The 18,574-nt window shown below is 38.5% G+C and overlaps 2 protein-coding genes across 3 annotated transcripts; both read right to left on the reverse strand.

Annotated features, from left to right (window-relative positions):
* Positions 1–611: 611 nt before the first annotated feature.
* Positions 612–8,005, reverse strand: LOC126831638 (uncharacterized). 2 transcript variants are annotated; one of them, XR_008789194.1, is made up of 2 exons: positions 1,070–7,940; positions 612–907 (listed from the first exon to the last, which is right to left on the reverse strand). XR_008789194.1 is itself a non-coding variant. In XM_056103134.1 (2 exons), exon 2 carries the CDS (start codon positions 7,349–7,351, stop codon positions 1,232–1,234), a length of 6,120 nt encoding a protein of 2,039 aa, XP_055959109.1. In that variant the 5' UTR covers positions 7,352–7,784; positions 7,947–8,005; the 3' UTR covers positions 612–1,231. The 2 variants fall into 2 exon arrangements, 1 of the variants encoding a protein (XP_055959109.1); XM_056103134.1 differs by adding an exon at positions 7,947–8,005 and having other exon boundaries at positions 612–7,784.
* An 8,380-nt stretch (positions 8,006–16,385) lies between these two features.
* LOC126831654 (60S ribosomal protein L17) lies at positions 16,386–18,539 on the reverse strand. Its single transcript, XM_050562271.2, has 2 exons — positions 18,360–18,539; positions 16,386–16,873 (listed from the first exon to the last, which is right to left on the reverse strand). Exons 1-2 carry the CDS (start codon positions 18,469–18,471, stop codon positions 16,428–16,430), a joined length of 558 nt encoding a protein of 185 aa, XP_050418228.1. The 5' UTR covers positions 18,472–18,539; the 3' UTR covers positions 16,386–16,427.
* Between the last annotated feature and the right edge of the window lie 35 nt (positions 18,540–18,574).

Below are 18,574 nucleotides of genomic sequence, written 5' to 3' on the forward strand. Positions count from 1 at the left end.
CATTTCAAGTTTCAACAAAATCGGATAAAAATTGTGACCTCTATAGGGTCCACAAGCTAAAAAAGTGATTTTTCGTACAAACAGGGGGCATAATCCATGAAGTTTCGATCCGATACATGCCAATATACAGGGGCGACGACAATATACGTCCACATGAAAATGTGGGCGTATGAAAATAGTCCAATTTTCACGAAATTCAAACTCAGGCAAAATTACAGTTAGTGTAACGGTGATATATTTGAACGTTTTGATCCGACACATGCCAATATTGAATGCAGGATTCAGGAAGTTACGATCCGATATGCGCGAATATCGAAAGGAACCAAGATCTTTGAGTTATAAATTTACATTTCAAGTTTCATCAAAATCAGAAGAAAATTGTGACCTCTAGAGGGTTCAGAACATTCATATACCATATTTTTTACGCTATTTGAGTACAAGGGGCGGCAAATTTTGTCTGTCAGTTTTGGTCTGATTTTTACGAAATTCGAAATCAACCATCCTTAGGGTGTAACGGTGATATATAACCTCTATAGGGTAAATCTGCGACCAAGAATTGACCAGGTTCTTAAGAGCAGACTCGGATGAATTCACAAATCCACAAACAAATGTTTTAAACTGTAATGGCAAATTTAATTATTATTAATCAACAGCTACAAAGACTGTAACAATACTCTCACAATTCAACGTTAATAATGACTACTTGTATAATAAAATGTCACAAATCTTAATAAAGTTCTACTGGCAAACGACGATGACGACGATAACAACGTTCAACGACGACAACGAAGGTGAGTAGAATGCACAACATGCGGTTAATTATGAAGATTCGTATCGACAGGTAGGTACAGGTAAGTAGTCAACAAGATAAATGGTGGTGTTGGTGTAAGACAAAAGTGGTTTCAATCTGAAATGAATAATAATGGACATTTTCAAATGACGTGAAGAATGGTATCGTTGCTCTAAACAAAACTATTACTGCAGTAATTTACAATCTAAATTGTACATAATCGTGAAAACAATCACTAATTAACATCACAATATGCATAATAAAGTACAATACTCTTACCATATGATGCCTAAAGATTAAAAGAATTCACCACAGTGAAATTATGGTCAAAATTGCCAATACTAATAAAATAAACACAGCAAAACAAGCATGGTTTTACAAAAAATGGAGGGAGAAGGAAATGAACAGTGATTGGCTAGAAAAGTCAAGCATGCCGCTATATTATTGGTCGAACCTAAGCGGCCTACGGACAGTTCGCCCACATCTAGTTTTAGTTAAAACGTCCACACTCATTTCGTCCGATGGCGGCACGTCATTACACTCCCCACTTAGATCTCTCTGGAGATCTACAACATCAGCACTTGAAATGTCACGCGCACAGTTTTTATCCTCAGCCTCCATCAATGGAATTGGGCTGTGTTTCTCTAGTAACCGAAGCCGCTGAGCAGGTCTCTTCAGTTCACTTGTGGAGGTCTGCAGACGATAAGTCCTCACTATACCATCGCGACTAGGAATTCCTTCGATGACTCTTGCCATTCTCCACTGTGGTCTGCGGGTATTGTCCTCTGTGATTAGGACAACATCATTTTCTTGAAGGGGCTCATTCTCTGTATACCATTTCTGTAAAGGCAGTAAGTTAGGAAGATACTCCGACTCCCAACGTTCCCAAAACTGTTGTAAAACATCTCTTTGAAGACGATACCTGTCATTCAAAGATTTTAACTCTGCGGGAGCCTCTTGAAGCTGCTCCAAGGACCTTCCGAAAGCAAGGTGAGCTGGTGTGATGGAACGAGGGTTGTTGACATCAGATCCAGTGTAGGTAAGTGGTCTTGAGTTTAAGTGTCGTTCCACATCTGATAAAATGGTCAACATTTCTTCCCAGGTTAGCATTGAATTACCAATTATCTTACGCAAGGGTTCTTTCATGGACCGGATTAACCTTTCCCAGAAGGCACCTCTGTGTGGAGCTCGATCAACGATGAATTCCCAGTTAATACCATGAGATGTTGCGTAATGTTGCAGCTCGGACTTGACAACTTGAGAGCACTTTATGAAGTACTTAGCATTATCGGAGATGATTCTTCTTGGCATACCACGACGATTAATTATATGTCTTAATCCCCCAAGGGTAGCCTCTGTGCTCATGCCAGTTGTGAGTTCGAGATGACACATCCTAGTCTGGGCACATGTTCCAATCAAAATGTAGGCTTTAATAGTCTTCCCGCCTGGTGCTTTAACAGTTATTGCGCCAGTATAATCGACTCCTAATGTGTCAAAAGGGGCGATAATTGAGCCAGTGCGACACTCTGGTAGAGATCCCATTTGTTGTGAGACAGGAGGGGCATTATAATGTCGACATTGCACACAATGTCTAAGTACGCTTCGAACAGATTGTCTACAATGCAGTATAGCATATCTATTACGTAACAAGTTGACTGTATGATCTTGAGGTGCGTGGGATCTACTTTGATGTACATGAAGAATAAGTAATTCCACCAATTTGTCCTTTGAAGGAAGTATCACAGGTTGTTTTGCTTCAGGATGAAGGTTTGAAAATGTTAGTCGTCCTTGGGCAACAATAAGACGTCGGTTTTTATCCCACACGGGTTTGAACTTGGTTAAACGACTTTCCTTGGGTAGCTTTCCTCCATTCATTAGAGCTTCATACTCTAGAGGAAAATGCATCCATTGGGTGTAACGTAGCAACCCATCCTCTGACTCTTTTAGTTCCTGAGACGACAAAGGCTCAAGTTCTTCAGACAAAAGATCTCTATTACTTGGCACAGTGGTGTCTTGATGTTGGATGGTGGAATCTATTCTCGAACTCTTGCGCTGCTTAATAGTATTTAACCATCTCCGAATAAATCCCGCAAGCCTAAGACAGCGGTGATAATCATTGGACTTATCCAATATAGTGGAGTGGGTGATCTCAACTAGAAGAGATGTAGAAGTTGTACTAGCTTTTTCCCGTGCTAATTCCTCTTCTTCTGGATCGGTTGGAGTACTGGACTGCCATGATGAGATAGGAAGTTGTAACCAATAAGGGCCCTTCCAGTAAAGGTCATTTTCCATTAAAGCCGAAAGATTCGAACCTCTCGAATGGATATCTGCTGGATTTTCAATTCCAGGAATATGATGCCATTCACACCCACTGGTCAGCTCTTGAATTTTCTGGACTCTATTGCGAACGTACGTCTTCCAGTCGTAACTGGGTCTTGAAAGCCAAGATATTACTATGGAGCTGTCTGTCCACAAATGAACGTCAGGATTTACAGTAGTGAAAGCTTCCTTGATAAAGGTGATCATCTTAGAAAGTAGGAGGGCTGCCACTAATTCCAATCTGGCAATTGTAACAGCTTTTACAGGTGCAACCTTGCTCTTCGCCATTAGGAACGTAATACGGATTCCTCCTGTGGTGTCAACAACACGCAAAAATATTACCCCGCCAAGGGCATACGAAGAAGCGTCAGCAAACCCACACAGCTGGCTTTCAAGGACAGCAGGATCGAGGTATGTCCATCTTGGTATCCAAATCTCATTCAACTTGTGAAGTTCGCTTTCCCATATTCTATATTCAGACTCAATTCCTTTAGGAACTGGTTCGTCCCAATCGTATTTTTGTTTCCATAGTTTTTGGACAATGATCTTCATCTGAAGGGTGAAAGGTCCAACGAAACCGAAAACATCAAATATTGAAGAAAAGCGACTGACAATTACTCGCTTGGTGACCTTTTTGGCTGGCTTCAGTAAGGATTCCATCACTTTGATTCCAAAGGTGTCCCTTCTAGTGTCCCATACCAATCCTAAAGTTGTGGAGATTCCAGCCTCTAGTTTCTCTTCATCGTCAAAACTAATCAGAGAATTGGTCATTCGCTGCTCTGGTGAGAGGGATTCTAAGACATGTTGAGAATTGGATGAGAACTTCCGTAATTGCCATCCACCTTCCGACAGGATCTTGATAGAATTATGGCAGAGTTCCTGTACTTGATCCTCATCAGAACCACCAAAGAGAAAATCATCTACGTACATATTTTCTCTGATCTCATTCACTTCATCCGAATAACTCTGAGAATACTTATCTAGATGATGTCTCATTGTTTGTATAGCAAGATAAGGTGAAGAGGTTACTCCAAACATTAAAGTAACCATTGCATATATCTTTGGTGAAATTGTTGTATCGCCTCCTCTCCAAAGATAAAGCTGATACCTCCAATGAGCTGGGGCCAGATTGGTCATGCAAAACATCTTGGTAACGTCGCCTGCCACAGCAAAGCGGTTTATTCTGAATCGAAGAAGGATCTGACATAGATCTGGCTGGAGCTTTGGGCCAGGTAATAGAGCTTCATTTAGAGATGAGTCTTCAGGGCTTGCTTTATGTGAAGCGTTGAAAACAACACGAAGTGCTGTGGAAACAGAGTCCTTTATAACAGGGTGATGAGGCAAGAACATGTGTTCCTGGTTAAGAGCCCATTTAACTTCATCTTCTGATAACTCCTTAGCAAAGCCTCTCTTGACATAGTCATCCATAGCCTCATTGTACATTTTCATTTTTTCTGGAGATCTCAACAATTGACGTTCAGTCCTCAACATTATTTTCAGGACTACATCCATGTTATCTTTCAGAGGTAATGATTCTTCTCTAAAAGGTAAGGCCACTTCATAGTGTCCACTGCAATGATCAAAAAACACGCTTTCCTTGAATTTCTGAATAGCCATCTCATCTTCATTTGAGGTGGTACATTCCTGAGTTCCTAGTCCCCAAGATTCCAGAGTCATATGTCTCTCTAACTGTTTATCCAAATTAATGGTGTCCTCTTCTAGGTGTATATTGCCTTCTTTCTTGGCAAAACTAGTAGGATCCTTCCCAGCATCTTCTGTATCCAGGATTCGAATCTTGGGCGTTAATATTAAACAGGAATTTACTTGATTTGTTTTCAGTGAAGATGTATTTCTGTATGAACCACCAATGGTATAGCCAAAGGGTGTTGACAAAATGCAAGGGCCATCCTTGTCTAAGTGGGCCACAACCCTCATACTGGAGACAACATGACATGCTCCAAGTAGCACATGAATACGTACAGACTGGTCTAGAGGTGCACGTGCTAAGGGATACTGTTCACAAACAGTTGCCAAATTGGGATGGAGATGTACAGGAGTAACAGGATCACAGATATCACCATCTCGTATGATAGCGTCAATATGAATAGTTGTCTTGAAGGAAGAAGATTGAAGTTCTTGCAATGGAGTAAGATCAAATGTGGTTGCCTCGTGAAGTTCAGTCTTCAAACCACCAAATCCTGCCACCACTAATGGAGACATTTTAGAAACCGGAAGATGTAATGTATCCACTATATCCTTAGTGATAAAACTCTTTTCTGAAAAACTATCCATACCAATATTAACGATACACGTTTTTTCTTTGTAGGTAATCTTAGCTTGTAGAACAGGGAGAGCCGCACAAGCATCATCTGGAGATGTAGGTCTTGCCACTAAAACTGAAGGTAAGGATACTTGATTTGGTGATGTGACATTTGCTCTTGGCGTTGGTTGTTTGGCAGGAAGACCTCTGCTTGGAGTAGACAGGTACCCATCATGTAATAATTCATGGTGTCGTTGCGAACAGATTGGACAAGTTTTTCCACAACTGTGTTTAGGTCCCCCAAATGGTTCTAGACAGGAACGGCATATACGGGCTGTGAACACGTGAATTAGTCTATCTTTTTGGTCCAACGAAGAAAACTGGCTACAAGTGTCCAGAGCATGGGCCTTTGCACAGAAAGAACATCCCGATAGAGGCAATGTGTTCGGGGAGCTGACTTTCTTTTTAGACGTGATGGCAAGAGATTGGGCAGATCCCATGTGTCGCTTGCTGTTCTGTCTTCTTTGTGCTTTTTCATTGATCTGCTTGAAAGGCAATTTGTCAATGTTAGAAGATGCTTCAAGTAGTTCTGTTTCAACCTGTAGGAAATCAAGCAGATCTCTCATGGAAGCACAGGCGTCATCATTTACATGCGATTTTAAATGTCTTTCCCATGACATCCTTAATGTCCTGGTGAATTTGGGGACCACCAGTCCAACCAACACTGTCTCCATGTCTGCTTTTAGGGTTGATAGGTTCGTGGATCTGGTCTCCATTTGTTCAAGACATTTGCGATATGATGTGGCGTCGTCCTTTAGTTCTGGTATTTTGACTATTGACTCTACTTCATGGTGAATAAGTAGCCGAGGTTTCCCAAAACGTTTCCGTACAAGATTGTAGGCAGTTGTATAGTTTTTACCAATAATGTCGAAGTTTGTCAATGTGGACGCCGCAGTTCCTTTCAATGACTCTTTAAGGGCTTTCAACTTGCCTTGGTCGTGCACATCTGCGTTAAAATGTACCAGTTGATCAAATTCAGATATCCACGAAGCAAAGTCTAGTACATCACCATAATAGGAGGGAACCTTGATCGACGATGATAAAAAGGATTGACGTTTTCTTTGTTCTTCTTTCTTCTGTAAGGAACGAATCCTTAATTTTGCTTGGCGATGAGCTTCGTCGAAGTCCTTCTCCAATATGCTAGTTTGTTGTAACTGCCGCTCTCTCTTCATGGAGTAATCTTGTGGAAAGATACACTGTTCGACAAATGTAATCAGCTTTCCAACGTTAACTTGGGCCTTTTCATCTGCCAAGTCTAGATTTGATTCTATAGAATCTTCCTGCAGCTCCTTTTCAAGGCGCTTTAAAGCTGCATGGGCGTTGCTAACATACTGTTCGTACCGCCTATCTATGACTTGAGGGTCCATAGAAATGTCAGACTCATGTCTGGATGAAGATGGAGAACTTGGATGAGATCTACTTTGTTGCGCTGACAACGTTTTCAGTAGTTCCACCATGTCTTCTCTTTGTCTACTTTGTTCTTCCCTCAGTTGCTCTATGCAGGATATCATTTGCTTAAATTCCGGAGATAAATCTGGATTTAATTTTAATTGATGATCTTCCTCAAGCTGTTCTTCGCCTGGCTCTTCTTCCTCTATATTGGCAGGAGGAGTGGCCTGTCGAAGGGGTGGGTCCTGGGGGTCTAAAGACTGTCTGTCTGCCTCAGATGTTGCCCTGGCCTTTTCACTCAAAATCCTTGCCTTTATTCTCCTTAGTTCCTGATCAGGGTCAGGGTGCTTTAGGATAATATCAAATAGGTATTGGCGTAACGTATTGTAATTGGCTCTAGAGGATGACACTACGTTCAAGTTCAAATCACAAAGTTCTTGAATAATTTGCTCTTCAGAGTACTTTTTCAATATTGAATCTGCAGTCCGTTCAGCAAGATTCTGTTCCATTGCTCCACAGACTTGTTGTTCCATACTACTGATGATTTACAATTCACAGCACACTGTGACTGATAACACAAATGACATATGATTAAAATAAATCTGCGACCAAGAATTGACCAGGTTCTTAAGAGCAGACTCGGATGAATTCACAAATCCACAAACAAATGTTTTAAACTGTAATGGCAAATTTAATTATTATTAATCAACAGCTACAAAGACTGTAACAATACTCTCACAATTCAACGTTAATAATGACTACTTGTATAATAAAATGTCACAAATCTTAATAAAGTTCTACTGGCAAACGACGATGACGACGATAACAACGTTCAACGACGACAACGAAGGTGAGTAGAATGCACAACATGCGGTTAATTATGAAGATTCGTATCGACAGGTAGGTACAGGTAAGTAGTCAACAAGATAAATGGTGGTGTTGGTGTAAGACAAAAGTGGTTTCAATCTGAAATGAATAATAATGGACATTTTCAAATGACGTGAAGAATGGTATCGTTGCTCTAAACAAAACTATTACTGCAGTAATTTACAATCTAAATTGTACATAATCGTGAAAACAATCACTAATTAACATCACAATATGCATAATAAAGTACAATACTCTTACCATATGATGCCTAAAGATTAAAAGAATTCACCACAGTGAAATTATGGTCAAAATTGCCAATACTAACAAGCCAACAGTGAGGCTGATGTCCCCCGCCGAAATCCCCAAATAAATAGATGACACATATTAATTAATCGCACATCTATTTTTTTCCAAAGTATCAAGCAATCAAACTGATTAAGAACTATACACTAAGTTTCATCACTCTCTATTAGATAGAATCAAAGTTATCTTGTCCCAAAGCAGGAAATTGCTTATCTCTGCTTAGCTTTAGCTCGATATGTTAATCATTGAACTCAGTCAAGACGAACATCTACATCAAGTTTAAACATCCTACCTCAATTAGAAGAAGAGTTGTTGAACTCAGTCAAGACGAACATCTACATCAAGTTTAAACATTCTACCTCAATTAGAAGAAGAGTTTGACCAATCAAAATGCTTATTGCTCGTTAGCCTAAGCAGAAAATTCTCATCATCGAACTTAGTCAAGGTATTGATGTAATGAAACTATACACCAAGTTTCATCACTCTCACTTAATTAGAACTAAAGTTTTCGTGTTCCAAAGCATCAACAAATCAAATTGCTTATCTCTGCTTACCCTAAGCAGAAAATGCTGATCTTCGCACTCCATCAAGGCATTGACCTCATAAACCCCTACACCAAGTTTGAACATTCTAGCTCAATTAGAAGGAGGGTTATTGTTTTCCAAAGTCTCGGCCAATCAAATTGCTTATCGCTCTGCTTACCCTGAGCAGAAAATGCTCATCATCGAACTTAGTCAAGGTATTGATGTAATGAAACTATACACCAAGTTTCATCACTCTCACTTAATTGGAACTAAAGTTATCGTGTCCCAAAGCATCAACCAATCAAATTGTTTATCTTTGCTTACCCTAACAGGGTATGAAACAAGGCATTGACCTAATCAACACATACACCAAGTTTGAACATTCTAGCTCAATTAGGAAGAGAGTTATCGTGCCCCAAAGTATCAACCAATCAAATTGCTTATCTCTGCTTACCCTAAGCGGAAAATGCTCATCTTCGAACTCCATCAAGGCATTGACCTAATAAACACATACACCAAGTTTGAACATTCTAACTCAATTAAAAGTTATCGTGTCCCAAAGCATCAACCAATCAAATTGCTTATCTCTGCTTACCCTAAGCGGAAAATGCTCATCTTCGAACTCCATCAAGGCATTGACCTAATCAACACATACACCAAGTTCGAACATTCTAGCCCAATTAGGAAGAGAGTTATCGTGTCCCAAAGCATCAACCAATCAAATTGCTTATCTCTGCTTACCCTAAGCGGAAAATGCTCATCTTCGAACTCCATCAAGGCATTGACCTAATAAACACATACACCAAATTTGAACATTCTAGCTCAATTAGGAAGAGAGTTATTGTGTCCCAAAAAGTGTGACGGACAGACAGACGGACAGACCGACGGACAGACAGACAGACAGACAGACAGACAGACGGACGAACCCATTTTAATAGTCCCCTGCTTTCTTCGAAAGGCGGGGGACAATAAAATAAACACAGCAAAACAAGCATGGTTTTACAAAAAATGGAGGGAGAAGGAAATGAACAGTGATTGGCTAGAAAAGTCAAGCATGCCGCTATATTATTGGTCGAACCTAAGCGGCCTACGGACAGTTCGCCCACATCTAGTTTTAGTTAAAACGTCCACACTCATTTCGTCCGATGGCGGCACGTCATTACATAGGGTACACAAGCTAAAAACGTGATTTTCCGTACAGTCAGGGACCATAATTCAGGAAGTTACGATCCGATATGTGGGAATATTGAAAGGAACCGAGATCTTTGGGTTACAAACTTACATGTTAAGTTTCATCAAAACCAGAAGAAAATTGTGGCCTCTAGAGAGTCCAAAACCTTGATATATCCTATTTTTACGCTACTTGAGTACGAGGGGCGGCCATTTTGTCTGTCAGTTTTGGTCCGATTTTTACGAAATTTGAACTCAACCATCGTTATAGGGTGTAACGGTTTTTTTTTTAAATCGGATAAAAACCATGACCTCTATAGGGTCCACAGGCTAAAAACGCGATTTTTCGTACAATCAGGGGCCATAATCCATGAAGTTACAGTCCGATACATGCCAATATTGAAAGGAACCAAGATCCTAGGGAGATAAACCTATATTTCAAGTTTCGTTGAAATCAGATAAGAATTGTGATCTGAAGAGTGTCCACAAACAATTGTGGACGGACGTCCGGACGGACAGGGGCTTTGACAATATACGTCCACATGAAAATGTGGGCGTAAAAAACGTAGTTTTTCATACAATCAAGGGCCATAATTCAGAGAGTAATATAAACAAAGTTTCATCAAAGTGTAACGGTGATCTATTTTTAATCGGGGCTGGGGCCATTACATTGCCAATGTAATTAATTACATTACCATTACTTTTTAAATGTAATCATTACAATTACTTTCTCATTTTTAGCAATGTAATTAATTACCATTACCCATTACATTGAAAGTAATTAATTACCATTACCCATTACTTTATGACTATATAAATATAAAACATTTTTCATAGAAATTAAAAAGACAACCTTATTTTTCTGCCATGAAGCGCCTACAAAATCAAACTCAAAATAATCCTCGATTCACTGAATAGATATTTGTTTATGAATTGTGATTTCTAGCAACTATCACATCAAGGCAAATTTTATAGTGATGGGCAGTGCTGACAAAAACTGACATTTTCACTGTATGACTTGAAAAATTAATCAAAAGTATAGTTAATTAACTGTATTTTCTTTTAAGTAATTTTTAAAAAATTTTAAACATGCATTATGCAAGAGCTAATTCTGCCTATCGCAGGTCTTTCTTTAGGCCTGAAATCTTATCTAAATTATTAATTAGACATTAATTAACTTATCCAGACCATAATCAACTCTCGATGTCAAGGCTAGCCTTCGATATCGACTGGATTAGAATCCTATATGCTGCAAACGCTTAATGATAATCAAATCAAAACAATGGATAATCGAGTCTATGCTATTTAACGTACTAACTTTAGTAATGTTAAACGAGACAAGGCGAAAATTTACAAAGCTGATATCTCGGTTCATAGTGGACCAATTTGACTGAAATTTTCAACAAATTACCTTTACATTATCTAGTTTTTAACTATTATAGTGAGAACTGTCAGCTCTTTATCTAATCTCCCATAATGTATCTTTAATCAATACAAATAGTTTGTCTATAATATATTGTATAATAACTGGTAAATTATATCATAGTTTTAAGTAACCAAAAATGATGAGATACTTGAAGGTCATTTTTTGGTTTGTCACTTGTTACCTAGAAATTAAGATTAAAGAGTAGTGAGACTATTTATTGTCTTTTAATCTAACTGACTGATTGATTGATTGAGTGATTGGCTGCAAATTAGTACTAATCTTTGATTACACATCTTTTCAGAAATCCTCTTTTTATGTTACGTGTCTTAAAAAAGGGTCCTACATAAAAAGTAATAAAAGAAAATGTTTAAACATACATTATGCAAGAGCTAAATCTGTCTATTACAGGTCTTTCTTTAGGCCTGAAATCATAGGCGTACGAGCCAGGTGCCCCCCAAACTTTCGGGCAGAAGGGTAAAGTGAATTTTTTTTTTTAATTTCATCTACTTGGCAAAATAAAGTGCCCGAAATCTAATAAAACACTAATTTTACGGGCTGGAATAGCAGTAAAACGCATTTGCGGCCGTCAAATATTCCAAAATTTTCTTCGGGGGGTCCATACAAGGTCAGTTCTGCTTCTTCACCTCTCGAAGAAAACCAGCGCCGCTGTCTGTAATCCTGAAATTTTTTCGGGCATTTCTTGTTTTTCTTCCCTAACTGTCATTGAGCCCTAATAAAACACTAATTTTACTTTTCTTTTAATTGAATACCACAAATTTGTACTGAGTTGAATATGGATTAAAACAATTTGTCTGGAGCCACTCTACTTTGTGCGACATTTTTCGAGCATCGATTATTATTTGTGAATGCAGCTGCAACGGTCTGATTGGATGGTTGGAATTCAGAATGGGATTTTGGTTACAAAACCATTGAATACTTTTGGAGTTGCTTACACGGGCTAGAATAGCAGAAAACGCATTTGCGGTGGTTAGATTTTCAAAATTTTCTCCGGAAGGGTGAGGCCCCCCATACCCCGCGACTATTGATTGGTTGTTTGGAATTTGGGTCAGCCAGGTAGGCTATATTGGACCAAATTGAAGTTGCTGTATTCACAGACTCGATTAGCAGGAAAACGCGTATGCGGCTGTTAAATTTTCAAAATTTTCTCCGTGGACTGTAAACGATTGATCTTTTGATTGGAATTAGAGTCAGCCATCTTATTTAGGCTATATTAGACCACTTTGAAGTTGCTTTGTTCACGGGCTGAAATACCAGGAAATTATGTTTGTAGCCGTCAAATATTCAAACAATTTGGGGGGGGGGGTTTACAATACAAGGGGACCTCTGCTTCTTCGCCTCTCGAGGAATATCGGCGCCGCTGTCTGTACACCCGAAATTTTTTCGGGCATTTCGGGTTCTGCCCTCCTAACTGTCATCGAGCCCGTACGCCTATGTCTGAAATGTTATCTAAATTATTAATTAGATATTAATTAACTTATCCAGACCATAATCAACTCTAGATGGCATCGCTAGCCTGCGATCTTAAGTGGATTGTGAGCCGATTTACTGCATAACTTTCCTTCTCAGTTAAACGATTAAATAGATAATCGAGACTATGCTGTTTATTGTACTGACTTTAGTAATGATGACCGAGGCTAAACAGAAATTTCATTTGCTTAGTTTTCGGTTCATAGTGGATCAATTTGAATGAAATTTTCAGCAAATTGCCTTTACGTTATCTAGTTTTTAACTATTATAGTGAGAACTGCCAACTCGTTATCGAATCTCCCATAATGTATCTTTAATGCGTTCTTATTCTTCTTATAATTTGTCAAATCTGATTAAATTTTTTTTTTTTAAATTATAATGAATTGAATTTGTGTCAGATACACTTAATTATTTCTTTGATGCTTTAAAATTTGAGGCTTGTCATATTGGAAATATTTATATGTGCCATAAAATGTAATTGAAAAGTAATTGAAATGTAATAGAACATTACATGATTTTTGGAATGTAATTAATTACATTTCCATTACTTTTGAAATCTTCCATTACTCATTACATGGCCATTACTTAAAAAATGTAATGATTACATTCCATTACCATTACCCCAGCCCTATTTTAAATCGGATAATAAATTATGACTTGTAGAGTGTCCACAAATCAAATAAACACGGTAGTCTGTAGAAGGTCCACAAACTAGAAACATACCAATATTTTAAAGGAACCATGATCTCTTAGATAAAGATAGGTTGCCAGGCAACAAAACATACGCCCACAGCAGCTAAATCGTCCGGGGAGTCAACAAGTGTTGACACATATTTTTACTTTTTTCGGTAATAAAACATTTATAATACACTAAAATCTGATTAAGAGTAACAACTCATGAAGTAATTATCAAAAAACTATTAGAATTTGTTTTGTTTTTATAAAGTTCTGCCCCATGCTAATGTTTAGTATATACAAAACTTTTAATCTCATGGATTTAGCTGTTCAAGTCATAAAAATTCATTGAAAATCAATTCACTTGTTCGTCTCAAGATCTTAAACTGTGTGTATCAATTTGAAGTCAATCAGATGATAACTTTAGCCTGTAGAGTGTCACAAGATTTTTCAAAGTGATCAAGGGCCATAACTTTGGCAGTAATTATCGTTGAAAATCAATAGGATTCTTCGTCTCATGACCTCAAACACTGTGTACAAATTTAAAGTCAATCGGATATTAACTTTAGCCTCTAGAGAGTTCACAAGATTCTTTGAAGAGATCAAGGGCCACAACTCTGGCAGTAATTATCGAAAATCACTGAAAATGAAAAGACTTCTTCCTTCCATGACCTTAAACACTGTGTATCAATTTAAAGTATAAATTTAAAGTCAATCAGATATTAACTTTGGCCTCTAGAGCATCCACAAGATTTTTTTTTAAGTGATCAGGGGCCATAACTCTGGTATTAATTAATGGAAACCGCTGAAAATCAATAGGCTTCTTCGTCTCGTGACCTTAAACACTGTGTATAAATTTAAAGTCAATCGGATATTAACTTTAGCCTATAGATCGTCCACAAGATTTTTCAAAGTGATCAAGGGCCATAACTCTGGCAGTAATTATCGGAAATTGCTGAAAATCGATAGACTTCTTCGTCTCATGACCTTAAACACTGTGTATAAATTTAAAGTCAATCGGATATTACCTTTAGCCTCTAGAGCGTCACAAGATATTTTGAAGTGATCAAGGTCCATAACTCTGGCAGTAATTATCGAAAATCACTGAAAATCAATAGACTTCTTCATCTCATGTCCTTAAACACTGTGTATAAATATAAAGTCAATCGGATATTAACTTTAGCCTCTAGAGCGTCCACAAGATTTTTTTGAAGTGATCAAGGGCCATAACTCTGGCAGTAATTATTGGAAATTGCTGAAAATCAATAGGTTTTTTCATCTCATGGCCTTAAACATTGTATATAAATTTAAAGTCAATCGGATATTAACTTTAGCCTCTAGAGCGTCCACAAGCAATTGTGGACGCTGGACCGACGGACGGGGGCGACAACAATATACGACCACATTTCAATGTGGCCGTATAAAAACCTATATTTAAAGTCTTGTCAAAATCAGATAAAAATTGTGACCTTTAGAGGGTCCACAAACAAATGTGAATGAAAGGATACTATGAGAATGGAAACGGCCACTGCATAAACTTTCTTGTACCCTGAACAGCTGAAGTTATATCTTATTACAAGTACCTTTTGTATAAAATGTTACCACTTGGATAAACTAGAATTAAGTTTTAATGTCCTACTTTTCTGCACCAACCAGTCTAATGAAGACAGTGTGATATTGGGAATATTTGCACCAACAGCCTCCTAATCTTCTGTTCAATTCTAAGGTCATTTTACGAGAAGGCCAACATGTACAAACACGGGACCTTGAATTCTCGTCGCATCCAAACGACTAAGATGCCGTTCCTCCTGCACAACTGACACAGAGCCACCTTGTAATATCCCTGGGAACTTTCTTGGAGAACACCGGGATCTCATGGTAATATTGATCTAGCACATTAAATTTTGAACTACTATGAGTCCAGGGATTAAATAGGAGATAATAAAAATTTTAATCATTTCAAATGATTACTTCATGGATTGTTACTGATGGACAGTGTTTTAATTCCGTGGACTGTTTGGATGACTTAGCTGTTGAGGGCTAATATTTCGTTGCCTGGCAACCTAGCATTCTATGTTTATATGTGCAATACAAAGAGAGAGACATGGGGTTTAACATCCACTTGACACAAACTAGGTCATTTCGGGATTAACATATGGTTTAATTATTTCCATAATTCGCTTGCGCATAGGGGTCTTTAGCCGTGGGAGGAAACCGGAGAAAGCCCACGAGGTTGGACAGGCGACCCTATTCCTTGTCACGTACAACCGGTGATTCGAAACCACGCCAGTTGACTCAATGACAGGTCACGTACATCCGGGGAATCGAAACCATGCCAGTTCACTCAATGACAGACTGTATGATACAGCGCGCACGGGCTAACCATTCAGCCATCCAACCCCCCCTGTGCAATTACAAGGTAGAAATAATTTGTCTTCAACAGCGATACGCGATCCTGCCTACTTTTTTTTTCCATTTCAAAATGTTATGGCAGGATTCTTTTCTATGCACGCCAATGATGGATCAGGTTTTTTTGTTCATCCAAACAATAAGACACATTCCCGCTGGATAATATTGAAAATATCGGGGCTACACCAGGATTTAACCCTGGGGTATACTAGTCAAGAATCCAGCTCTCAGAAGCATTGACTAAAGTACATTCATCTCCGACTGTACACACCCTGTCAAACTGAGATGGCAATACATGACTTTTTTTACCATCTAAATGTGATGATCGGAGAATTACTACACATGAATATTTTTATGGCAAGTGTTCAATTATTGCAGTGATGTGAAGCCAGAAATGAAATGGGGTTTAAGTTCCTACTTTTATGCACTGACTGGGATAATGAAGACGGGCATCATGCAGTGTTGTACGAGGGGGAATTTCAAATTCCAACTGTGAAGGAACATGCACGAGGAACCCGAGGAATCTAGTTTTTTGTGCAACCTGTAACTGTTCCTTGCCAGACCATTTGTCCTGCACCACCGCCAAAGGGTAACAACGCCATTCCCGGGAGCAAACCCGAGATCAGGTTAGTGAGCCAGCGCCTTACTTTACTGAGTCTGCCCTAACTGTATGTGATTTGGTTAAAAATAATTGGACACAGCTTATTTTCAATTTTTTTAATTGTTTTGATAACATTAGTTAGATCAATCCCTCATCTTCATTTTCTGTCGTGCAAGCTTCTTCTTGGAAACCTTTCTTTTGGAGGGTTCATCTTCTCCAGCTGGCTTGGGAACCATTTCTTCTTTTTCAGTGAGAATGAGCTCAATATGACAGGGTGTACTCATGAAGGGATTAATTCTACCGTGGGCTCTGTAGAGTCGTCTTCGGATTTTAGGGGCCATGTTGATCTGCATGTGAGTAATAGCGAGATGATCGGTGTCCAGTCCTTTAAACTCTGCATTACTTTCAGCATTCTTCAACAACTGAAGAAGGAAATCAGCACTTTTCTTTGGCCATCGACCCTGGGTAGATTTAAAGTTTTTGGCCTGAGCGTGATTACTAACAGCGCCATTAAATCTGTTGAAAGGAACTATTTCTTTTTTCTCCATTACATTTTTCAAGTAACGTAATGCTCTTCTTAATGGCATTCCTGAAAATAGATCATCAGAAATTTTTGGTCAACATTGATTTTAAAAAGAAGATTTAGATTGAATTCAGTATCTGTTGGTGACGCTTGGAATCAGATCATGACTAATAATAGCCATTTTGCATGCACAGTAACCATCCAGGTTAGAGCCAAAGTTCTTCCTAAGCAAAGATAGAATATAATAAATTTAACTTGCACACTGTATTCTGTATGTATCAGTAAGGTTTGTAATTAATTTTAGCCTACCCAATAATAGGTCGTCATGATTAATTAATTAGCCTAATCAAACAATCAGCTGTTTATTAGGAGTGATTAGTTAGATGTGATCTTAATGATATGCTATTTGGTTGTCTTCTTTCTTATTGACTAGTCAGTCAGAAATAATTCTGACATTAATCAAGCAGTTTAGTTCACTCACAGTTACTCTGCATTACACACGCATGAACCATATACATTGACTAATAGTAATCTATACACATACGTCCTGTTTTGGACTTCATTCAACAGGTCTGCCTCGCAACAGTTTGACTGCTCTGATAATCAGGACAGATTATGTACTTTAATTTTAGTAGGGTATAGCGTAAATTAAATATATACCAACATTTTTTAAAGAAAAGTGGGATACTAGTTTTCGCTCAGTGAATGGAGTTTTAAGTTTAAAACTCAAACTATCGTCAGATAGAAGTACATAATATCCTCCCATATCTTGAGATATGAGACACATTGTATTTGTACCTTTCTGCAGCAAGCCCTGGCAATTCCCCTCTCCATGTCAGTTCATCAAAATTTGTATTCACTATTTGAATATTTTAAAACTTCACAATGAGAAATTGAGTGGCCTATTTACTATGTGGCGTGATGAATGCAACATTCTTGTGAAATGGTTGGATTCTGGAAACTCTGCAATTCAAAAACCCAGAAACAGCCATAGCAATAAGCATTCGTATTCGGTTTACATGTATGGCAGTAAGGCAATGGGGTGGGAGAGAGAGAGCGAGATGGTGTTTAAGTCCACTCGACATAAACTAGATCTTTTCAGGATTAACATAAGGTTCAATTTTATTTCTAATTCTTGCACGTTGGGGTATTTCTAGTAGTGGGGGAAAACCAGAGACCAGGAGAAAATCCACAAAAATCCAAGAGGTTGGACAGATGACGCTACTCGACTCAATGACAGATCTTATGATACAACGCATACACACACACACCATTCAGCTGCTATTTTTATGGGCTGGAATATGGTGCATTGGTGGTTGAATTTATTCAGAATATCAATTCTGATATTGATACCCAAATGAAAGGATCAACACATTCCATAAAACAGTCAGAGATACAGCGACAAAACAGATGATAATGTCAGAAAGTTTTGACCGAAGTAAAAATAATAAATAGATTCTTATGCGTTTATTTCACATTTGTTGTATGACTGAGTTAGTAAAAATGACGTTGGGGCTGGGCTACGGCTTCTGATACAACTACTTTTTATTACCTTTAATGGTATTGGCGGTTTCCCGCATGTTCTTGAAACTTGTACGGAGATAGGATCCTCGTGCTTTCGCACATTTTGAAGGATTATCGGGTTCTGAAGAGTATCTAACCATGACGAAGGCTCACTGCACGTGTATCCTTCTCAAAAGATGGCGACGGAAAGGAAGGAGACAAGGCGCGTGCGCAAGTTAACGGATACGTGAAGAGTTGTCTACC

Source organism: Patella vulgata, chromosome 9 (genome assembly GCF_932274485.2).
Source record: "Patella vulgata chromosome 9, xgPatVulg1.2, whole genome shotgun sequence".
Lineage (NCBI taxonomy): Eukaryota > Metazoa > Mollusca > Gastropoda > Patellidae > Patella > Patella vulgata.

Coding starts and splice junctions, on each gene's coding strand:
- LOC126831638 (XM_056103134.1), bottom strand. CDS start 7,351: ATGGAACAACAAGTCTGTGGAGCAATGGAACAGAATCTTGCTGAACGG.
- LOC126831654 (XM_050562271.2), bottom strand. CDS start 18,471: ATGGTTAGATACTCTTCAGAACCCGATAATCCTTCAAAATGTGCGAAA. Junction 16,874..18,359: donor AACCGCCAATACCATTAAAG/GTAATAAAAAGT, acceptor ATCTATTTTCAG/GAATGCCATTAAGAAGAGCA.